The sequence below is a fragment of the Heterocephalus glaber genome, unplaced genomic scaffold, assembly GCF_053883595.1.
Source record: "Heterocephalus glaber isolate CG9 unplaced genomic scaffold, H.glaber_assembly_v1.0 deba00001662, whole genome shotgun sequence".
Classification (NCBI taxonomy): Eukaryota; Metazoa; Chordata; class Mammalia; order Rodentia; family Bathyergidae; genus Heterocephalus; species Heterocephalus glaber.
This window is the reverse complement of record NW_028258403.1, coordinates 12,088,690-12,109,689: the sequence shown is the minus strand read 5'-3', so window position 1 is coordinate 12,109,689 and position 21,000 is coordinate 12,088,690. Positions and strand designations below refer to the sequence as shown.

Sequence of the window (21,000 nt, the reverse complement as noted above, 5' to 3'; positions counted from 1 at the left end):
CATTATTCATTAGTTAAAAATGTCCTTGTAAATAAGGTATAGTATTACTATCTTAAAACTTTTTCCTTCCACAGGTAATATCTTTTTTTTTTGAAGGCAGTTGCAAATGGAATTAGAAGGGGGCACTAGAAAATTTACAAATTCTATTTAAATTCCTGCTGCGAAAATTAAATGACATTGTGTATTCATTGAGACACCTGGCAAGTTCTAGTTATTGCTGGTGAAACACTAAGACTTTTCAAAACTTTTTTTTGGTACTGGGAATCGAACTCAGGACTTTGTGCTTGCAAGGCAGGCGGCAGCACCACTGAGCTAAATCCCCGGGCCTCAAAACTTTTTAAGAAAAATCTTTGGTGGTTGTTCTCTGCACTGAACACTCTAATGAACAAATTAAAAGGACACTCTCCCACCTCCTCTTCCAAATCTAGTATTGTTTCTGGCAGCTATCCCAACCCATTACATTACTCTCTAATAGCAATGTAGTTATCATTGTAGTGCCAAAGTATTCACCTCTTTTGGAATATATTAAAACTAGTGAGTAAAAATTAGTATATATGTTCATTTTTCCCTTAACTAGTTTTTTGGCCAGGTATTTAGTATATTTTTTAAAGACAGGGTCTCACTGTGTAGTTTAGGCTGGAATGAACTATGTAGCCCAGCCTGTCCTTGAACTCAATCCTCCCACCTCAGCTTCGTGAGTACTGGGGATTATAGGCATGCACCACCATACCTGGCTTCATGTTATTTTTCTTAATATCAAACTGTCACCTATTGAAAAGTAACATCACATCTAATGTATTAAAATTGTAAATAAGCTAGTATATTTGAAATTTAGGCATGTCTGCTACAGTTAAAATTGTCCATTTAAAAAAATTTCTTTTTGGTTTATTAACCCCTTGATTGTTTTACAGGAATAATTGACAGTAACTTCAAGTTCTTGATTTTGTTCTTGTTGCTATAAGTCATAAAAGTATTACCTTCAAATTCCCCAGAATTTTGTCTTTTATAGAATTAAAGGGGGGAAAAAGCTATTTAGAAGAACTAATGCCTTGGAAGCATCAAGATTTGATTAAAGATTAATATTTCACTCCTGTCATTCCAGCACTAGGGAGGCACAGGCAAGAAGACTGCTACAAGTTCGAGGTCAACCTGGACTACATAGCAAGACCCTAGTCAGACAGACATACCAAGAGATCAATATAGAGATACAGATAGGTAATAGATAATTTGGTACTCCTGGTTGAGAATTTGAGGTTATGTACTGGGGGCGGGGGGGAGAAGTTAAACCCATTTTTGCTCCTCTTAAAATTCTCAATCATATTTGCAGTTTTGTTTTTTGGGGGGTTTTTGTGGGTTTTTTGGTACTGGGGATCAAACTCAGCACCTTGTGCTTGTGAGGCAGATGTAGTGCTACTGAGCTAAATCCCTGGCCCCCCGGCAGCTTTTTATTAATGAGGAGGAGGAGGGAAGTTACTGTCTTCACCATTTGATCAATTTTTTTGGGGGGGGGGTACCAGGGATTGAACTTGGGACCTTGTGCCTGTAAGGCAGACAGTCGCACCACTGAGCTAAATCCCCAGCCCTTTGATCAAATTTTTATATGCTGTCAAAGTTAAAGTTGTGTCTCTTCTCAAACATGCTTTTATTCTCTTTGCAAGGACTGTATAATTGTTGGACTGAAAAGATTTACTGGAGTATTACAACCAATTAATATAGAGGACCCTTGACTTAAACTCAGTTTGTTCACAAGGGCTCGTAACTCAGGTTGGTCAAATGAAGGCTAAGGCTTCTCTACACAACCTTGTCTTGTCTCCTACATACAGGCAGATCTCAGTGTCCTTAGACAATGTCCGAGGATTTATCAACCCCACACAGGAATGGATGTTATGTTTCTTCCAGAACTCTTTACTGGTTAAATCTGTATCTGAGACCATCTAGAAGCACAAGGAGCCAGCATTTGGGTTGTAACTCAAGACTTTATAAGTTACAACTAAACTTACCAGTTGTAACCCAAGCTGCTTATATGTCCAGTTGTAACTTGAGGGTCCATTGTACCTTCTTCAGGTCAACTCTTCTGTTGTAAAGTTTGTTACAAGTAGTATCTGCTTGAAGTGAGGTAGCGATGAGGGGACAGAAAGTCAGGCAAGATGGGGTGATAGAGCATCTCTGTGGGGAGAGTCCCTCTAGGTCATTAAGAGTTTCGATCAAACATCACAAACTTTTTGGTACCGGGGATTGAACTTGAGTCCTTGCACTTGCACAGCAGGCAGTGAAACCACTGATCTAAATCCCCAGCCCTACGAACACTCTTAAGGAAAAGTAACACTAGCTACAAAACATTTCTCTTGAAGCAAATGCTCAAAAGCATGTCATAGTGTTTAACCTGGTAATGCCTCAAAACAGTAGGCATTCAGTAAATAAGTGAAAGGTATTCAGTATTATTGTATGATTTTAAAAAAGCAATTCAGGGCCAGGGATTTAGCTTAGTGGTGCTGCCACCTGCCTCACAAGTACAAGGTCCTGAGTTTGATCCCTGGTATGAAAAAAGCAATTCAGACTGGTCTATGTATCGTAGTAAGTACAGAGTTTTTATTATATCCTACAGAGAAACATGGAATAATAAAGGTAAAGTGGCATAGAGTATGTCACTAGCGATTTATTTCTTCAAACTACAATATTTTTTCTATACTTCTGCTATTTGAATCTCTTCAAAGTCCTTACTATCTTCTCAGTCCTTGGATCATTACTTTTATAGGGTACAAGCCGATCTATACACATATAAAATTAAAGATATAGAAAAATACCTGGCAATCCTCTTTTGTATATTTTCATTTGTAAGTTATGAAAATACACAAAGATTGATACTCATTTCCTTTCTATATAGCCCACAATTACAGTTCTTTAGTATGTGAAGTAACAGCTATCGATTGGTTTTTAAGAAAACATTCACTTGGGTCACACTGTTGATACTTGAACCTTGCTCATTTTCCTTATATAATCAATAGAATAACAGAGAAAGAATGTTGCTTTTGGTCTAAGTATCAGATTTTTTTATTGAGCTATGGCACTTGCATATCTATACATTTTATAGGTACATTAGAACTTTAAGATTTTAATCCATGATATCTTCTCTTCCTCTTTCCTGAGTTTCTAAGGGCCATGACTATAAAGCCTCAGTCAAGTCTTAAAAGTCTAAGTTGTAATTAGAAGGTAATAACTTTAAATGAAGGCTTATTTGCTTAAAATAGCTGTTGACATCTTTAATGTATCTGATCCTAGTATGCTATAGTATTTCAGTATCATAAGAATACAATTCATACATTAGATCTTGCACTTTTTTGTTCAGTTATCAAAATACCACCATTATTGTTGGGATTCTAAGAAATCTCTACAAATGCCTCTAATGATATCAGAGACAATTGGTTCTAAGCCTGTGAACTCTCTCGTGAAGAACGCATGTGACTCCTTTGGTTTAGAGGCCATATCTTTCAGGTCATCCAGAGGTGCCCAAGCCACACCAACAGAGAAAATGGTGATACCTACAACAGAAGTATTTTAAAATGAATTAGAAACCGATCCAGTTTATATATAAAATTATGTGTATATATCCCACATACATCAGTACACAATTGCAGAGAAAACTGCATAATAATTTCTGAAGAACTGAAATTCCCCATACCAAATTGTTGGGTAAGTTTTCACAATCATTGTGATGAGTTATGAAACAGTTTGGTCAAAACCAGAAGTCTCTGCCATCAGTATAGTTCACCATATTAACAGACTAATATTGATGACTAATACCAAAAAAACCCTTGAAGCTTGGTATCCATTTACAACAATACATTTAGTAAGCTAGGAACAGAAACTTTGTTGGCCTGATACACAGTACCTTTCTTAAAAATATCCTATAGGAAACACACATGGTTAAAAAAAAGAGATGATCAAAATTTCCCTTTTGAGGTTGGCATGAGAAAGGACTGCCTGAGCCTATCATCATTGTGTAACTAAACACTGTTAGTCCTAACCAGTACTCAAGCAAGAGAATGACACAAAAGGGTACGTGGTGAAAGTTTTCAAAGGCTGCCTTGTCTGGGGAATGGTATCTAGTCTGCTGTGGATAATGTAACTTATTTCCTTGATTTCAGTCTTTACAGTTACTTTGAAAACGCAATCATAATTTGATAGTCTAATCCTAAACAAGGGATTTATATGAATTGGATAATTTCAGTTTCATTTGAGCATTCCATCTGCATTTCCTGGAGTTACTAGAATTTTAATAACTACATTTTGGTTAGGTGGTAATTCATTAGTTGGATTCATACCCATTGCAATTTGCATCAGTCCTGATGTATTGGTTCAGCAGATTCTTAGGGGAGATTACCGTAGTCCCCTTAGTATCTTTTGAGTTTCACTTCGCTGTTCCAGATTTTATTCCCTTTCTAGTGAAACAGAGTGCTCAGAAAGACGATGTAAAGGATGTTAAAGCTACTTGAAACAATTTGATCACCACCAGCTAATCACCTCTCCCCATTACCACTGCCAGACAGAAAATACTCCTCAGTTTTTCTCACTTCGAGTACTACAGTCTAGCTCAGATTGTTCGTTAGTCCCAGTATATAATTAAAGATTTAAACAAAATTTGTGATCTAGCCCTAAAATCTTACTGTTTTCTAGCTTTTGTGACTTTCGCTAAGATAATTTTATGAAACTTACAATGTAGCCCAGCCTCCTTAAATTTAATCACAGGGTAAATGTGTATTTGAGTTTAGTTTGCTTTAGCTTAAATACAGTCCTGCTACCATAAACTAGTTCAGTATGCTCTGTTTGAGAGTGACAACAGATAGGTATGTCTTCACTTCAACACAGGTTTGTTGCCAATGTGTAAAAAATACTTTCTATAAGTCAGATGTATAGTTTAAATTGGCTGTAGCAGTTTCCGTCATACTTACAGTGGTAACTTGGTTCACGAACACTTTGCAAATAATTTGGTTCACAATCAGAGGTGTTTGGCAGAATTTTATGTGTGCAAACTCTGCATCAGGTGACAAGATTGTGGCCATCTTTCCCAAAATCATAGAACAAATTAAGTCATGAACCAAGGTACCAGTGTATTTTATCAATATTTATAAAAATATATAATATACACGAGGAGAGGTTCTGATGTATAGAAATGAAAGAAAGTCATTAGGAATTAAGGCGGAAAGAGATGGCAGAATATCCAAGAATGTAAGGCTGTTGATTCTCCTAAGTTACTGAGTTATTTCTCCAGAAAGGGAATGTTTTTGCTGGCTTGATTTCAGCAACATAAAGAAATACTAAAGTTGGGGTGAAGAAGTATTATCACCAGTGTATTATCTCAAGAAGGAGAAAAAAACTAGGAAAAGTTTCAGTGGGATAGGATTAAAACTTTTACTGGAGACCCTTGCATCTTAGAAAACTCATGCCAGACTAAAATCTAAAACAGATTAGGATAAAGAATCGAAAGGTAAGTTGTAGGTAACTAATTTATTTGGGATGTAGTCCAAATTTAAGCCAAACATAAACACCAGTAATGTAAGTCCTCAACGTGAGATGGTTGTTAGTGTAGTTCTAATAATCCAGTCAGTGGGTAGGAATGTGGATTTTGAAACCAGAATGCCTGGGTTTCAATCCTTGCTACTTAATAGCTGTCATTCTGGGGAAGTTTGCTCATCTGTACAATGAGATGAATAGGACTGCTCTGATAATTAAGTCAGCTAATGTTGGTTAATGATCTGAGAACACCGTCACACTGCAGGTATACAGTAAAATAAGTGATTAACTTCGTATTTACCTCAAAATAAAACCACTTCTCAGTTCCATTCCCATATGAAGGAAAAGGACCTCACCTGCATCATGTGCTTCAGCAGCAGGGCCTCCGACATCATCATAGGACTGCCCGTCAGTGACGATCACCAGGAAGTTCTTGTTGGGACTATCCCTCACGGGACCAAACACATTTCTAACGGTAAAGGAAATGGCATCACCAGTAGCTGTTCCTCCACTCATATAGCGGATGCTCCTGATAACAGCTAGGACATTCTCTTTGGTGCTATAGTCGGTGAAACTGAACTCTGTACGCTGATCATAAGTGAACTGCACAGCAGCTATCTTGGCACCAATATCTGAGATTTCAAAAGTCTTCGCTATGTTGGAAACAAATTCAAGCACGAGGCGGAAATTACTATCCCCAACACTGCTGGAGCCATCAATTAGGAATGCAATGTTCACCGAGTTATAACAGGTCTTGCTGCACATCATTTGCTCATGAGAGCAGAGCTTCTGTACCAGAGGTTTTACATATTTTGTGGTGCCAAACCAGTTGGGCATGTGGTAAGAGAAGAAGCCATTATTCCGACAGACAGCCTAATGGGGGAGATATATAAAAGATATTCAAAAGAATCAAAAATTGTTTCTTCTGAAATTGTGAAAACATTAAATCTTGAGTGATCAAAGTTAATCTAGATAAAGGCTAGTCAGCACTATGCTTAGAGGTCCAAAGTTCAATCCATATCACCATAACTGAAGATACTCTCACCACCTTACCTTGTCAGCAAATGCAACATCCTGAACCATCCCCAGTTCTTCAGGGATAGGCTTGGCCACAGAAACTATGAATACATTGACTCCAAACTCTCTGGCCACAATTCCTGCTTCTTCAATGTCATCAGAAGGCCAGCCATCAATAAACACCACTACCACTTTGGGGATCCCTTTCCTCATTCCAGTGTCTGCTGTGAAGAATTTCTGGGCAGTATGCTTCAATGCTTTTCCTAGGTTTGAAAATGAAGCAAACCAGCATTGAACACTCTTAAATGACATTTGTTTCCCTGGAGCAATTTGGCATCATTAATTTATATGATACTTGAGTCTATAATAAATACATAAGTTGGGAAAGTTTATCCTTTAGGCCTATTTTTTGTCCTCAACCCAACTACTTCCTCTTTCACCTCCCAGAAGCTTCACATTTCCTTAACCCTACATCAGTCAACAGTCAAAAACAGAACTGACCCCTTGCTCCTGTCATGCTCTCCTGCCCCTTGGTGACTGATGAGTACCTCTAAGGACTCAGAACAAGAATTCTCAGAGGGTCACTTGTGCTACTCTAATTCTTTCTGCCACATCTGCATTCATTAGTCTGTTGACCTTTGCTGCTTTTTAGTGCTATAAACAAGTATTTCTCTGAAGTTATCTCTGACCTGTCCAATGTAAAGATTATATATCACAATGTTTTCATTTTTTAAAAATTATCAATTATCTCCTTGGTATATTTTCCATTATAAATTGAATATTTATCTCTGTTGATCAAATGCAGACCTAGCGATAATTTCAGTGCCAAGAAGAAGAGCTTCACATCTGCTTATACAAAATGACATAATACTGTTTTACATGTCTCATCACTAATAACCTAACTCTTTACTGTATTGCCCAAAGTTTACTTACCTGTATTGGAATTACCCCCTCTGAAACCTACTTCCTTCACGGCAAACAAAACATCTTTGGCTGATGTAAAATTTTTCAGGTAAAACTCTATTTTGGGATGTTCACTGTAATTAAAAAAAGTTATCCAGGGAGTATCACAAAGGCAAAACATGCAACATTAGATGCTTTTAAAAAAAACTTCCAAATCACACAACAACTCAAGTTTCATTTTTAATCCTAGTCAACTAAGACACTACATCATTACTTGAATTACTGGGGCTATTTCAGAAATGCAACATAATTGCTACACTGAGGGTTTATTATATCCTGGATAATAAAATACATGTATAATCTCATTTCATCATGTATCTGAGGTACAGATTATTATCCTGATTATTATATAAATGAAACAGGCTCAGAGAACCTAGGTCAGTGATGGCAAGCCTTTTAGAGCTTTCAATGATAAAACAGCTGGCTGTGGCATGTGTGCCATAGGTTCACTACCACTGACCTAGGTAATCTGCCCAATAAAACAGCTAGATTGTATGGCTCCAAAATCTATGCCTAAACAGTATGTATAGCACCTGAAACCCACCTTGGCCCAGAGGCTCAGGGTTAGTGGAAGGCTGCAGAGCTGGACACAAGGTGCCTAGGAAGAAGCTGGTTGAGACTAGGTCTGCTGCAGTGAGGGACCCTGGACGTACTGAGCAGCCTGAGTCTATTAACCCAGTTCTCTGATCAGAAGGGACAATTTCAATTATACTAAGACCAAAACTATAAAAATGGAAAAAGTTATAAGGACATGAATTATATTAAATTTTTCTTATAATAAATGATAATGACATTTACCAATCTTAAGATTATATGTAAGAGATTTACTATTAGCTGGGTGTGGTGGCATGCACCTGTATGTACTCCTAGCTACTTGGGAAACTGATGTAGTAGGACTGTTTCAGTTTAATAGTTCAAGACCAGCCTGGGCAACACAATAAGACCCTTTAAAAAGAAAAAAAATATGTGCATATAAACATACATATATGTATATAACATACATGAAAATTACTACAGGGGACTTGCCTCATGGGCTGTTAAAATGTACAATAAAGCTATAGTCATCAAAACAGTATAGAGAGGCCGGGTGTAGTGGTGCATGCCTATAATCACAGCACTTGGAAGGTTCGAGGCAGGAGGATTGCCACAAGTTCATGGCCAGCCTGGGCTACATGGCAAACCCTGTCTCGAAACAAACAAAAAACAGTATAAGAGAGGATGTAAAAATTAGCATAAAGCCAGGCATGGTGAAATATGCCTGTAATCTCAGCACCTGGAAGGCTGAGGCAGGAGAATTGCCATGAGTTTGAGGCCAGCCTGAAATACATGGGGAGACCCTGTCTCAAGAAAAGAAAACAAACATATAAAGCTGGGCATGGTGGTACATGTCTATAATCACAGCTACTTAAGGAGGCTGAGGCAGAAGGATTACAAGTTCAAGGCCAATCTGGCAACTTAGTGAAACCCCATTTTAAACAAAAAGGATTTAGCATATTGATTAAAGAAATAGACTTGTGTGTAAAAATGCTACTACAGGGCTGGGGATGTAGTTCCACGAGAGAGTACGTTCCTGGAATGCTTGAGGGCTTGGGTCCAATCCCTAGCACCACACACACAAAAAGCAATAGAATAAAGTGAGGTATAAATAGTTAAAATATATAGAAAACAAAATTAAATAGTCATCTCACACCAAAAAGAAACTCTTAAGAGCAGAGCCAACTGTAAAAAATAACAAATGAAATATAAATTAGTGTTTGTAGTAGTTCTGGTGACTACTTGTACACTGTTCATAGTAGTTTAAAACTAGCTCATCTGTTCAGAAAGCAATTTAGTTATTTCAGAAGCTTTAAAATTGTCAGAACCTCATATATAGGAATCTAGCTAATAACATAATCAGAGATAGGCACAAAGATGGTATAAGGATAATGTCATAGTGTAATGTGTAATGGTGACAAAGCAAGAGAAGAATGGTTAAATCACCAATCACCATACAAAGGAATATATGAAATGTCAGTTTTTGATGAGTACTTATGAGAAAATGCTCAAAATACTATGGAATGAGAGGATACAAGAGACAGTCTTTTGAAGAGAGTAATGGCAGGAGAGAAAAGAATAGACATCACTGCTTCTTCCTTCAGAAAAAGAAACTGGGAACTGAGCAGAGTAGATGTGAGGGATTACGCGAGCAACAGGACTTTTGCATCTACCTTCTTGTCCTCATATATACAGGCAGTCTCTAAATCCTTTTATTCCAAAAGGGGCCCTCAGTCTGCCCAGGTACTATTTTGTGATGCTGGAAGTCCAACCCAGGGCCTCATAATTCACTAGGCAAGCATCTGCCCAGGCAGTCTTCAATCTTGAATTTATAGTTTAGAAATCCACCTTGTCCACAACTCAGCATGATTGTATTAAACCAAAGTGAATGTGCCAGGTTGGTAATTTGTCATTCAATACATCAGTCACGTCTCATTTTAACAAAGTTGGTACCTGGCTTGAACAAGGCCCACGTGAGGTCCTTCCATTCCAATTCCCAACATTAATGCCACCTTCCCAACAAAATTCTTCTGCAAATTAAAGCGGCGCTGCCCAATATTAAAGCTTCCATCAATTAGAAATGCAATGTCTGCTTTACAGTCTGTGAATATCAAACAAGTCCTCTCATTAGCAGTGTCAGGAAAAGGCAGAGGAAATGCTACTTTCACAAATGGATATCTCATTCTTACCTTTATTGCCAGTTTTCTTCTCAGGTGTTTTCTTTAGTTGTTTGCCTGAAACAAAAGCAGTACTTCGCATTAGCAGTAGAAAGGCATTTTGGTTTTGGGGGGCAGTCCTGGGGGTTAAATCCAGGGCCTGGGACATGCTAGGCAAGTGCGCTACCATTAAGCTAGATCCATAACCCTTTCAAAGAATTGTGAAACAGTCTCGCTGCCCAGGCTGGCCTTGAACTTGTGATCCTTTTGCCTCAGCCTCTCGTGTAGAACTGTACCTGGATAGGAGCGTCTTTTTTTCCAGTACTGAGGAGATTATACCCAAGGCCATTGCTACACACTAGCCCTTTTTTGAGACAGAATCTTGCTGAGTTGCTAAAATGCCTAGGCTAGACTCCAACTTAAGACCCTCCTGCCTCAGCCTCTCACAGTGCAGGATTATAGAAAGGCATTAGAAGTGTCATTCTTGAAAAGACTTTTAAAAAAAATTTCCTTATGATTTTCTAGACTGAGGAAGCAATGCCCGAACAAAGAAATGACTATAGAAGGGACTATAGGAAGCCTACATATTTGATATGCCTCTGACTTAAGACTTTTAAAATTCCAAACCCACACTTGATGCCAAGATTGGGAACTCAGAGCCTAAAGTTCTTAATTTCTTTGATTTTAAAATGGCCATAGTTGCTATGTGTGTGATATACTCAGGAGGCTGAGGCAGGAGGATAGCAAAGTTAGAAGCCAGGCTAAGCAACTTAGACTTTGTCTTAAAATTTTAAAAGCCTGGAGGTGTAGCTTAGTGCTCCCTGGTTTTAATCTCCAGTTTTTAAACATAGTCTTAGAAAGGGGGATCCCTGGCTATTTTTTTACAGTAGACACACACAGCAATCCTTTTATTCATATGATAATAAGTAAGACAGTAAATATGACAGTGCAGTAAGGGAATTTAGTGAAGCAAATGAAAGCAGAAAGTTCATGTTCTTTAATGTTGGCAAGTTCCTAGGCACATTCTATCAAGTCAGGTAGGGCTTCAAGAGAATAACTGTCAGCAAAGTTTATAGTCAAAAATACAAGAAGAAATTTTAAATATAAATTTGAATATTTCTGTGCATAATATATCAGTAAACATACAATATTTACTTTGCTTCTTTTTTGTAAGGTTTAATCTTGACTGTCAACTTACTGGAATGAGAAATGCATAGGAAATTAGTAAAGCATACTTTTGGATGTGTCTATGAGGGTGTTTCCAGAAATGACTAGCACATGGGACAGTAAACTAAGGAGGGAGACCTGCCCTGACTATGGCAACACTATTCAATTGAGTGGAGGCCAGATGAACAAAAGCAGGAGGAAGCCATTAGCCCAAGCTCTAGCTCTCTCTCTGCTTCCTGGTTGCCCTGAGGCAGCAGCTTTCCTCCACCAGGATGCTTCTCCCTTAACACAGGCCTAAAAGCAATGAAACCAGCTGACCATGGACTGAAATCTCTGAAACCCTAAGCCAAAATAATTCTTTCTTCCTTTAAAAGTTGTTTCATCAAGTATTTTGCCACGTTTTTAAAGGAAAGCTTCCATCAGTAACATATTTCTTTATAATTTCCAAATGCTGTGAAAGGCAACAAGGAGATATAGATTCCATGTTTCATACCTGTTGGTGGACGTGCTGTGGACGCTGCCTGTCCCGTGGCTTCTTGGGTACTAGTTTTGCCTTCTGTTAAAATAAAGATAAGTCTACTTGTTCTTCTTCCTTCATCACCAAAGCATTATGAATCCAATTTAGGGTTCGGATGATAAATGTAATAGGGTAATGGTGATGATCAGTAGAAACGTGCTGCACATTACTTTCAGAGAACTCAAATAGAATCTCATCTATTATATTTAAAAGGATCATCAAAAATGAATTCACTAGCTTTGCAGGTTAGTGTTACTTGGTAAATGTCCAGGCATTCTGACCATAGGCGATTCATATTTCTACTGCTACTATCTCACAGCAAATTGTTCTTTCCTTATTCACCTAAGTTTGGCTTGTGTGATATGTGACCTTTCTGGTTTCCTGGCTGTACCCCACAGTTGACCTCTTCCTGACCACAGATTTTTCCCATTAGAATCAAAAAGTTTGGCCAAGGAAAGCAGAAATTTTTTTTTTTTTTAGGGAGGGGGCCAATATTTGTCAAAAGTGAGAACAATTGTACCTACTAGTTACTGTGAAAGAAGCAGACCATCTGGAAAGCGCTTGAGACCGGATCCCATTGGCATCCACTGAGGAATAGTTTTCTCGACCAGGTAGGCTATACATTCGTACAGGTCCCCCTGAGATGCTGATTACTCCTCTGCAACATAAGAGTAACAACTGAGACACTATCTACACTTTTTCAGGGCATCCAACTGACTTATTGTGCCATGCTGCATCTATTGCTCTCATTAATCAAGAAAATAGTTCAGCAAGGAAGTCATCTAAGCATAATGCCAGTCTTTTCAAAACTTGCCTACACTGGAACAAAACCTGTTGGGGAAATGGTTATATGCTGTCAAATTTCTTCAGTGTTGATAAGAATACAAATGTATTAGCCTGTTTCCTACAGCTCAGAAATGTAGTTAATAAAAGGTGCCAAATGGGCTGAGGATTTAGCTCAGTGGTACCGCCACCTGCCTCACAACCGCAAGGTCCTGAGTTTGATCCCCGGTACCAAAGAAAAAAAAGGGTGCCAAACAATTGGGTCCCTAAGATACTCCACATGTGCTTGGATTGCATTTTTTAAAAGTGTCTCACACGGGCAATTGTACTGAAGGATACCATGGCACTGGCTAACAACTGTGACTTGGGCAAGATACTTAACAACTGTCTAAATTCAGTATCCTCATCGCTAAAATGGAGTAAAATTGTACCTACCTTGTAGAATTGTGGAAGTTAAGAAAATGGCTGGCACACAGGACAAAACTTCATAATACATGAAATAATTAGAGCTGTTTCAGAACCACCAAGGAGTCTAACCACCAAGAAGTAATGCAATATGCCCTGTCAGAAAGCTTCCCTTGTGTATTTGATGTTTCAAGGATACCCAAGAAAACTTTGAAACTATATCCATCTTCTATGGCCACAACTGGCACCAAAGGAAAGTGAGGAGGAAGGTGGCCCAGATGGCTTACAGTGGGAAAATAATTATGTTTGCATCTCCCCCACCCCCACAGCTGCCTTTGTGCTTACCTATGGATAGCGGCACCACATATGCTGGATACTGAAGCATAAACTATGTTCCCGAACACAGAGAATTCCTCAAGAGGGCAGCCCCCTGGGCAGAGGACATCTGCTTTCTCTTTCCTGATGTCCAAACCTCTGGTAAAGCATGTGATAGGAATAGGAACTGAAGAGAAAGGGGGGAATGGGATAAGCACCCTTAGGACCTCTTGGGGAGTCGTGGAGGAGGAATTAGGGAATGAAATTTAAGTTTTACTTCCCTAATTTCTACTCTTCTACCAACAATATTGACTTACCCACCATTCCACACCATTCCAGATTTTAGGGAGCCAAAAGCTGCTTTTGCAATTTAATTTAGTCCCCAGCCACTATAGAAATCTAATGTCACAATTTTCTCAGTTCTAGCTGTTTGAAAGCACATAATTGGAAATACATCAGATCTAGAAAATAACAGTCATTGAACACTTATTCTAGAAATGTAAAAATCTCAACTTTGATAAAACTGTGTATATAGTTCAAAATAGTAAATTTGAATTGAGCTTTTTGGAAACATTTTCATAGGTCTGTGAAAAATCTAAGTTATCTCTCCCTTCATAGGGCCATTTGTCTTAGTTATCTTATAAATGTAGAGCCTTAAAATCACATGTTCACTTAAGCAAACCAGTAAAACGATCCTTAAATTCACAGAATGTTATTTAGCTCAACTGTTCATCTTACAGATGAGGAAATTAGAGCCATGTGTTCAGAGAACTGAACACAGGGAAGTAAGTCCCACTAGAATGGAGCGTTTTCATCTTAACTGAACCTGATTATTTCTGCTCCAGATCTGTCCAAAGAGATGTATCAGCCAATGAACGCATTTTTAGAAAGCACTGTTAACATGCTCAAGTTTTAAACAGTCAACTTGACTAATAATAAAAAATTTTACTAAAAAGATGCTAGACAGAGACAAGCCCTTGGCAATGCGTGACAAGATAACATAATACAAAACATTAATCTGTCAACTTAATATAGATATTGAGATTAACGTTATTAAACACCATTTTCCAAACGCAAGAAAATGTGGTTATTGAAAACTCTCTGAAACAACAACAACAAAAAAAAAACCCTCTCTTTTTCTAAGAGGAATACTGTCTGGATAATGCCCAACCGAGCAGCTGCCTCTGACAAGGACACTCTTCGGTGGACTCTGTTTTGGACTAGAGAAGTCCATGGAAAGGGAAGAGAGGATGCTGGGTACAGGGCTGACTCCTCAGCTCCGAAACGCTCTAGAGAACCCGGGAAGTTAAAATCCTTAAGGAAAACAGGAACCTCCTGGTTGTTAACAGTCTAGATCCTCCTCCCATTTTTGGCTGAGGAAGGGGCAGTATTGGAATTTGGGTCAGAAACTGCCTTCAGCTGCTAAGACTGACTTTGCTGAGGGAAGGATGAGAAATGCATTCGGGTACAATACTTATCCTCACGTCTACTTTTCAGGGAAAACAAACATATTTTTGAAAAGAGTTTGTCTTTTACATTGTAGGAAAACACACCGAACCACACCCTCGGACCGGGACCTCTACTCGTGCAACAAAAACTCTTAAAACTGTGGGCAAGCGAATGGGACTGCCAAGCTGCTTTTCATAAAGATGACATCTAGAAACCCACCTACGTGGGACAACATCAGCCTCCCTCTCTCGGGCACGACAATCTAAAGGCTTCGCCTCGACCCCAAGCGCTGCGGAACCCCCTGGGACTGGTGTGTCCCGCAATGGAGCTCAATGAACACCTCTGCCTCCACCTCCCTTTTCGGCACTGGGGGAGGTCACTGGGAGGGGTGGGCGGGCGTGTGGCAAGGCTTCCTTCTCCCCCATGCGAACTCGGATCTCTCTCGTGTGGGAGAACTTGGTGACCCCGAACACATCAGGGATCCCGAACACATCAGGGGCCCCGACGTGCGCGCCCTCCGCCTCTAGTCCAGGACCGAGGTCAGGGGACTCGATCTAGACCCCGCTGCCAAAACTGCTGGTGCTCGGCTCCTCTGTCCGCCCGGACCAACCTCTCCCTGGAACCCACAACTCACCGGCTCCCTCGCTGCCCGTGGGATCCGGCAGTAGCAGCAGCGAGACACCTGCGAAGAGAGGAGGAGAGGAGAGCACGAGGCTGGTCCGGCCGCACAGCGCTCGGCGCTTGGGGAAAGGGGAAGGGAAAGGACGCGTACGCACCGAGGCAGAAAACTGGGATCCAGGCTGCAGACATGGTAGTTGAGGGGGTGTGCGGACCTAGGAAAGAGCGAGACAGAGGGAGGGCGTTGGGCGCGCGGGGGAGGGTGGGGCGTCCTAGTCTCTAGCGCACAGCGCCCCGCTGTCCCCTCCGCACCCAGGGCGGCCCGGACAGGGAGCAGACCGGCAGGCGAGCTGCTGCTCCGGGAGGCGGCGCCCCGGCTGCAAATGGAGCCAAACCCAGAATCGAGGTGCAGCCCCGGAGTGGGAGTGGGAGTGGGGGTGGGGGTGGCGGTGGCAGTGGGCAACAGGAAGGCAGAGAAGCTGGGAGCTGCAGAAGGTCGGGACCGACGCCCATCAGGGATCCCGCCCGCGCGCGCCGGCCCGGGGGTGCTGCTGCACCTGCGTGGGAACCGCCCGGCTGCGCCCGAGTGCGGAAAGCGGGGCTGGGGCTGCCGCTATAAAGGCCGGGCGCGCGCATGAGCACTGCGCGAGGGACGCGCGGGAGGCAGCTGCGAGCGGGTCCCTCGGGCCCGGGCTGGGGCCGCGCAGCCCCGCCCCCTCCTGCGGCCCCCGGAGGCCGGCGTACAGGCGCCTGCCCCCGCGGCGCCCAGCCTGGCCCCTTGACGCGGCGTCCCTCGATCCTCAAGGAGTCCCGGAGGTCCCAGAGTCCCGGGAACGGGGTGGGACCAGGCTTTCGGGCGCGTGTGGGAAAGGGCGGGAAGGATCTCCAGGGCGCACGCGGGACGGCGTCGGGCGGGACGGCAGGCGGGGGTGGCGGTCCCAGTGCATGGTCCCCGCCGTCATCTCCCTGGCTCAGCTGGACCAAGGCAGCTGAGCAGCGCAGGGTCCGCAGGAGAGCTACCAGGTCCTCAAAACTTCCCAACCTCCTGCTCTGCTGGGATGAATTCCAACTCCTAAAGCGCAACAAACCTGGATTTGCCAAACGCGTGCCCTCTGTTCGCTAGAAAGTCTGCCCAGCGCCTGGCTATTTGTTGGGGGTTCAGACTTCGACTTCGTCTCTGCTGGCGGTCCGTTGCCCCAGGCGGACTACATCTACGGTAATGGGCACAGCCACGCCTCCAGTAGACCAAGAACCATTTATTTATACCTGATTGCCCTTTCAGGTTCCCAGACCTGGTGTCTGTGGTGGTTGCACACATTCTTGGATTCTTAATGTGTGATAGCCTCCAGCCCCACCCCAATTATAGCATTTATAGGTAGACAAAAAGAGGGCCAGGCATTTAGCTCAGTGGTTCTGCCACCTGCCTCACAAGCACAAGGTCCCGAGTTCGATCCCTGGTACCAAAATATATACATATGTAGACAAAAAGAGAAAGCAGAATTCATGAGGCAAATGAATTGGTATGGTAGCTACCAGCCCCAGATAGGGACAACCATGAACTTCCTGGTACAATATCTTTTTTTTTTCCAAATAGGTTTCCAAATATAGTTTATGTATTACAAATTCATCCATTTTAAGAATATAATTCAATGCTTTTTTAGTATATATAGTTGTGTAACCCTCATAATCCAGGTTTAGAACATTTCTAGCACTCTCAAAATGATCCTTTCTGCAATCTCTTTGCACACTCTCAGTCCTAACCACTGCCCTACTGCTTCTCCCTATGGACTTGCCTTCTGGATTTCTTATAAATGGAATCATACTGTGGGGCATCTTTCAGTAAGTCTGTTTTTGAGGCTCATCCACTCTGTAGTATATATGAGTACCTCCTTTGTGTTGCTGAATGCTATTCCTTTTTTTTATATTGAGAAACACGTCACTACCACTTGGAAGCAAAACAGTGTAGTAGGATTGCAACCATTTTCTTGATTAGAATGAATCACTATTTTCACCAGGCAGCTGGGGAATATTTTCATTCCTCTGACTACCTGAATGTCTTCTGAAGGAAAGAGACATTCGTGATCTGGATCATTTTTGATGCTTCTTTTCATGATTGCTTTAAATGTGGTACTAGAGAGAGTCACTCTTTTCTTAGAAATCCAGTAATCTGGCCACTACCCCCTTGTATTTCAAGCTTCAGGGAGAATTTCAGGCTTGAGGACAATTAAAGCTGTCTTTTTCATTATTGTTTATTGAATGTCCTCAATCAGGTTTAGATAATCTCTTCCAGGTAGGCTGGGCAAATTGTCCTGTATAGCTCAGGAGACTTCGCAAACTGGAAAAAGCCACCTCTCCACAGCTCAGCAGGCAGGTGCCCAAATGGCCAAAGAGGTACTTGCCATTCAGAACTCCCACACACCATGGGTCACAGGCAGCCCTCCTGTAATGTAATTTCACTGAGTGATTTGGCAGAGGCAAAAGAATGCAGCTATTTCCATGATAGACCCTGAGTCTGTGACTATTAAAAAATAAAGGAAATAGCTCATGGAGTTTCATGGTTGTTTACCCAAAAAGTCATTTTAATTATTTTGTTTTGAAACATTTAAGAGAAGTTAGTCTTTATTTGTTTTCTCTTCTGGAAAGGCCAACCAAGGAGGCTGGAGGAGTGGAGATGAGATTTTTTTTTTTCTCAGTTTGTATCTCAAGCTCACCACAAGTATATGGAGAAATCTTAATTTAGGAAGTTATTGCCTCTGCTTTGGAAATGTCTGGAGACAGGAAAGTCACAGCTGGGTGCATTTGACTGGAAAAGAAAAAATTGTTAAAATCACAGAGTTTTGTATCCAATTGGGTGACATTTCAGGGTATTTACTCCTAGGTTGCCTGTTTAGTTTATTCTGCTTTCATTAAGAGTATTTGATATTCAAAACTGAGACTAACTCCCTATAGAGCAGTTCGTTCTTAACTGGGCTGCACATTGGAACCACCCTGGGTGCCTTAAAAAGTGCTGATGCCCAGGTCCCATCCCTGAGATTGGAAAGTCCTGTGATTGCCCTGGGACGGAGCCAGAGCAGTAGGAATTTTTAAAGCTATCCAGGTGATTCTCCTCTCCAGCATACATAAAATTTAGCTCAATGTTAGAGGTTAAGCTAATAAATCTAATTTCTCATTCATCTTTCATTATCTTCTCATTAAAATTTCACCTTCAGTGTGCTTACGGTGTTCCCCCTGTAAAACGAAGGCATCTTCTGCCCTGGTGGTTGGTTTAAAAAAATGCCTAAAGGAAGGATTGCAAACTCAATTTCAAAAGTAATTTTCTTTGAGTGTGTTCTCTGGTTACATTCCTGACTTTGTGTAGAATTATCGACATTGTTGGGGAATAAGCTGGCTCTAAAATTGATATCGTAGGTGCATCTCTAGGCTTCAGGATGCTGCTAATACCCCTAAAAGAGTTTCTCAGGAATAGCATGGTTATCTGCTTGTATTTGGTTTAAGTCAAGCTCGAAGTTTACAGGAACTCTTTGCTCTGTTTTTACCTAAGAATTGAGTCTGGCATTACCCTGAAGATTTTAAATTTTTGTTATTTGCCTTTTTTTTTTGGTGCTGGGGATTGCAGGCGGCAGAACCACTGAGCTAAATCCCCAGCCCTGTCTTTTAGTCTTCAAAGGAGTATCAGCCCTGCCCCATCCCTTATACCACTTGCACTCTTGTAAATTGTTACTTAGCTAATGCGTATGCAAAACATAGTCACTTGATTTTAGTTATGGTGACCTTAAGGCCACCTTAGTTATCTTGTAGCATCCCAGAAGTTTCTATAATTAATTATACGGAGCAAAATCAGCTTGTGAACTCTTATCACCTGTTATTGAATCCACAGTCGTATTTATTGTATAACTACCTTTTCTGGTTCTTTTCCATTGTTAATATCTTATTCAAAGCAAGTATGCACATCTAGCCTTTCATTTTTTTCTTTTTTTTTCAGCAGTACTGACAATTGAGCCTCGAGCCTTGCACTGAGGTACATCCCCCGCCATTTTTATTTTGAGACAGGGCCTTGCTACATTGTTCAGGCTGACTCAAACTTGCAATCTTCCTGCCTCAGCCTCCTGAGTAGCTGGGGCTATAAGTATAAACTTTCAGTTTTTGCTGATGTCTAGCCTCAGAATAAATATCCACAGCCTCTGAGGAATAAAATTTTTAAAGTTAATTTAGGGGCTTGGGATGTAGCTCAGTGGTGGAGCACTTGCCTACCATGCACAAGACCATGGGTTAAATCCCTTGCACCTGGGGAAAAAAATTCAAAAAATTAGATTCAAAGATGGCACTGTTGTGGAAGGGCCACTCTCCATGTCTGGGGTGGGGGGGAGCTTTTTACCATGTAGTGATATCAGCCTCTGTGTAGTTCTGAGGTAACTCTGTAACAAATTATTCCCAACCAGACTATAGAATGTTAGTGTATACCCAACCACACTGTAAAATGTTAGTGTATGCCCATATAGGAGACAAAGACACAAGAATTGTGTGAAAGGGTGCAAGGACGCCATGTTCGGCACTCAGCCTTTGGATGTGAATCTGCTGTCAGTCCTGGCAGGAATAAAGCTGCTTCCTGGGAAAGGGCCTTGGTGTCCAGTCTCTCTACATGAAAATCCCACAGCACTGTGACCACCAAGCCTCAGTGTCCTATCCTGTAAAGTGAAACAGACCAAGCAATTGGAAGGACCTTTCCCCTGGCTACCCTCTGTGCCTGGGCCTATGTATGCTCCCTGAGCAAACATTAGGTTATAGGGGCTGTGTTGTCTTCCAGGGGTCAGGAGGTGCACTAGGAACTGCATACTGGCTATGCCACTTGGCTCCCAGCTGTTCAAGCACCCACTTCTTATGCAAAGTCTCTTTTTATTCACCCCTTACTGCTAGCAATGGCTTGGATCTTGTCTGTCCCTCATTTAACAAGAAATAATGAGGTCACATTGTCACTGGAATACCACTTGGACTTCCTTGGTAAGGGAGGGCACTGCGACAGGGAACACAGATTAGCTCTGTCAGATCAACACATTCCATACATGGTCCTCAAGGGAAGGATCTTTCTTCCCCTTGTGCATTGCTCTACCCTGAGTCCTCAGAAAAGTGTCAAGGGGGCTGAATGGGTAGTTCAGTGATGGGGCACTTGCTTAGCTTGTGCAAGATTCTGGGATCAAGCTCCAGCACCAAAGGACAAAAAAGAATTACATCAACATAAAATGGTTCCTTGGGGGACTGTGGGGGTAGCTCAGTGGTATAACACTTGCCTAGCATGAGTGAGGCCCTGAGTTTGAATCCCACATCACAAAAAGGAAAAAAAGAATGTCAAGCACACAGATATTTAAAAAATATTTGTTCATTAAATGAATAAGTCCCATTCTGTCTTGCCATTTTCTAATTTGTACCTTTTTTAAACTTTTTATTTTAGGTTTACAGAAAAATTGATAGTACCGAGAGTTCTTGTATGCCCCATGCTCAGTTTCCCCTATTATTAACATGTTACATTAGTATGTTTAAGTTGTCACAATTAATGAACCAATGTTGATA

The 21,000-nt window shown here is 41.3% G+C and overlaps 1 protein-coding gene across 3 annotated transcripts; it reads right to left on the bottom strand.

Annotated features, from left to right (window-relative positions):
• Positions 1 to 2,567: 2,567 nt before the first annotated feature.
• Coch (cochlin) lies at positions 2,568 to 16,099 on the bottom strand. 3 transcript variants are annotated; one of them, XM_013065263.3, is made up of 12 exons: positions 15,993 to 16,099; positions 15,594 to 15,650; positions 15,452 to 15,499; positions 13,399 to 13,555; positions 12,390 to 12,523; positions 11,842 to 11,904; positions 10,215 to 10,259; positions 9,979 to 10,126; positions 7,462 to 7,565; positions 6,565 to 6,791; positions 5,868 to 6,384; positions 2,568 to 3,539 (listed from the first exon to the last, which is right to left on the bottom strand). In XM_013065263.3, the coding sequence occupies exons 1-12, from the start codon at positions 16,069 to 16,071 to the stop codon at positions 3,364 to 3,366; spliced, it is 1,755 nt and encodes a 584-aa protein (XP_012920717.2). In that variant the 5' UTR covers positions 16,072 to 16,099; the 3' UTR covers positions 2,568 to 3,363. The 3 variants fall into 3 exon arrangements, with proteins under 3 accessions (XP_012920717.2, XP_021099559.1, XP_087053378.1); XM_021243900.2 differs by lacking the exon at positions 15,993 to 16,099 and adding an exon at positions 15,775 to 15,944; XM_087197252.1 differs by lacking the exon at positions 11,842 to 11,904 and having other exon boundaries at positions 15,993 to 16,098.
• Between the last annotated feature and the right edge of the window lie 4,901 nt (positions 16,100 to 21,000).

Coding starts and splice junctions, on each gene's coding strand:
- Coch (XM_013065263.3), bottom strand. CDS start 16,071: ATGCGCGCGCCCGGCCTTTATAGCGGCAGCCCCAGCCCCGCTTTCCGC. Junction 15,500..15,593: donor GATCCCAGTTTTCTGCCTCG/GTGCGTACGCGT, acceptor CTCTCTTCGCAG/GTGTCTCGCTGCTGCTACTG. Junction 10,127..10,214: donor GAAGAAAACTGGCAATAAAG/GTAAGAATGAGA, acceptor TGATATTCACAG/ACTGTAAAGCAGACATTGCA.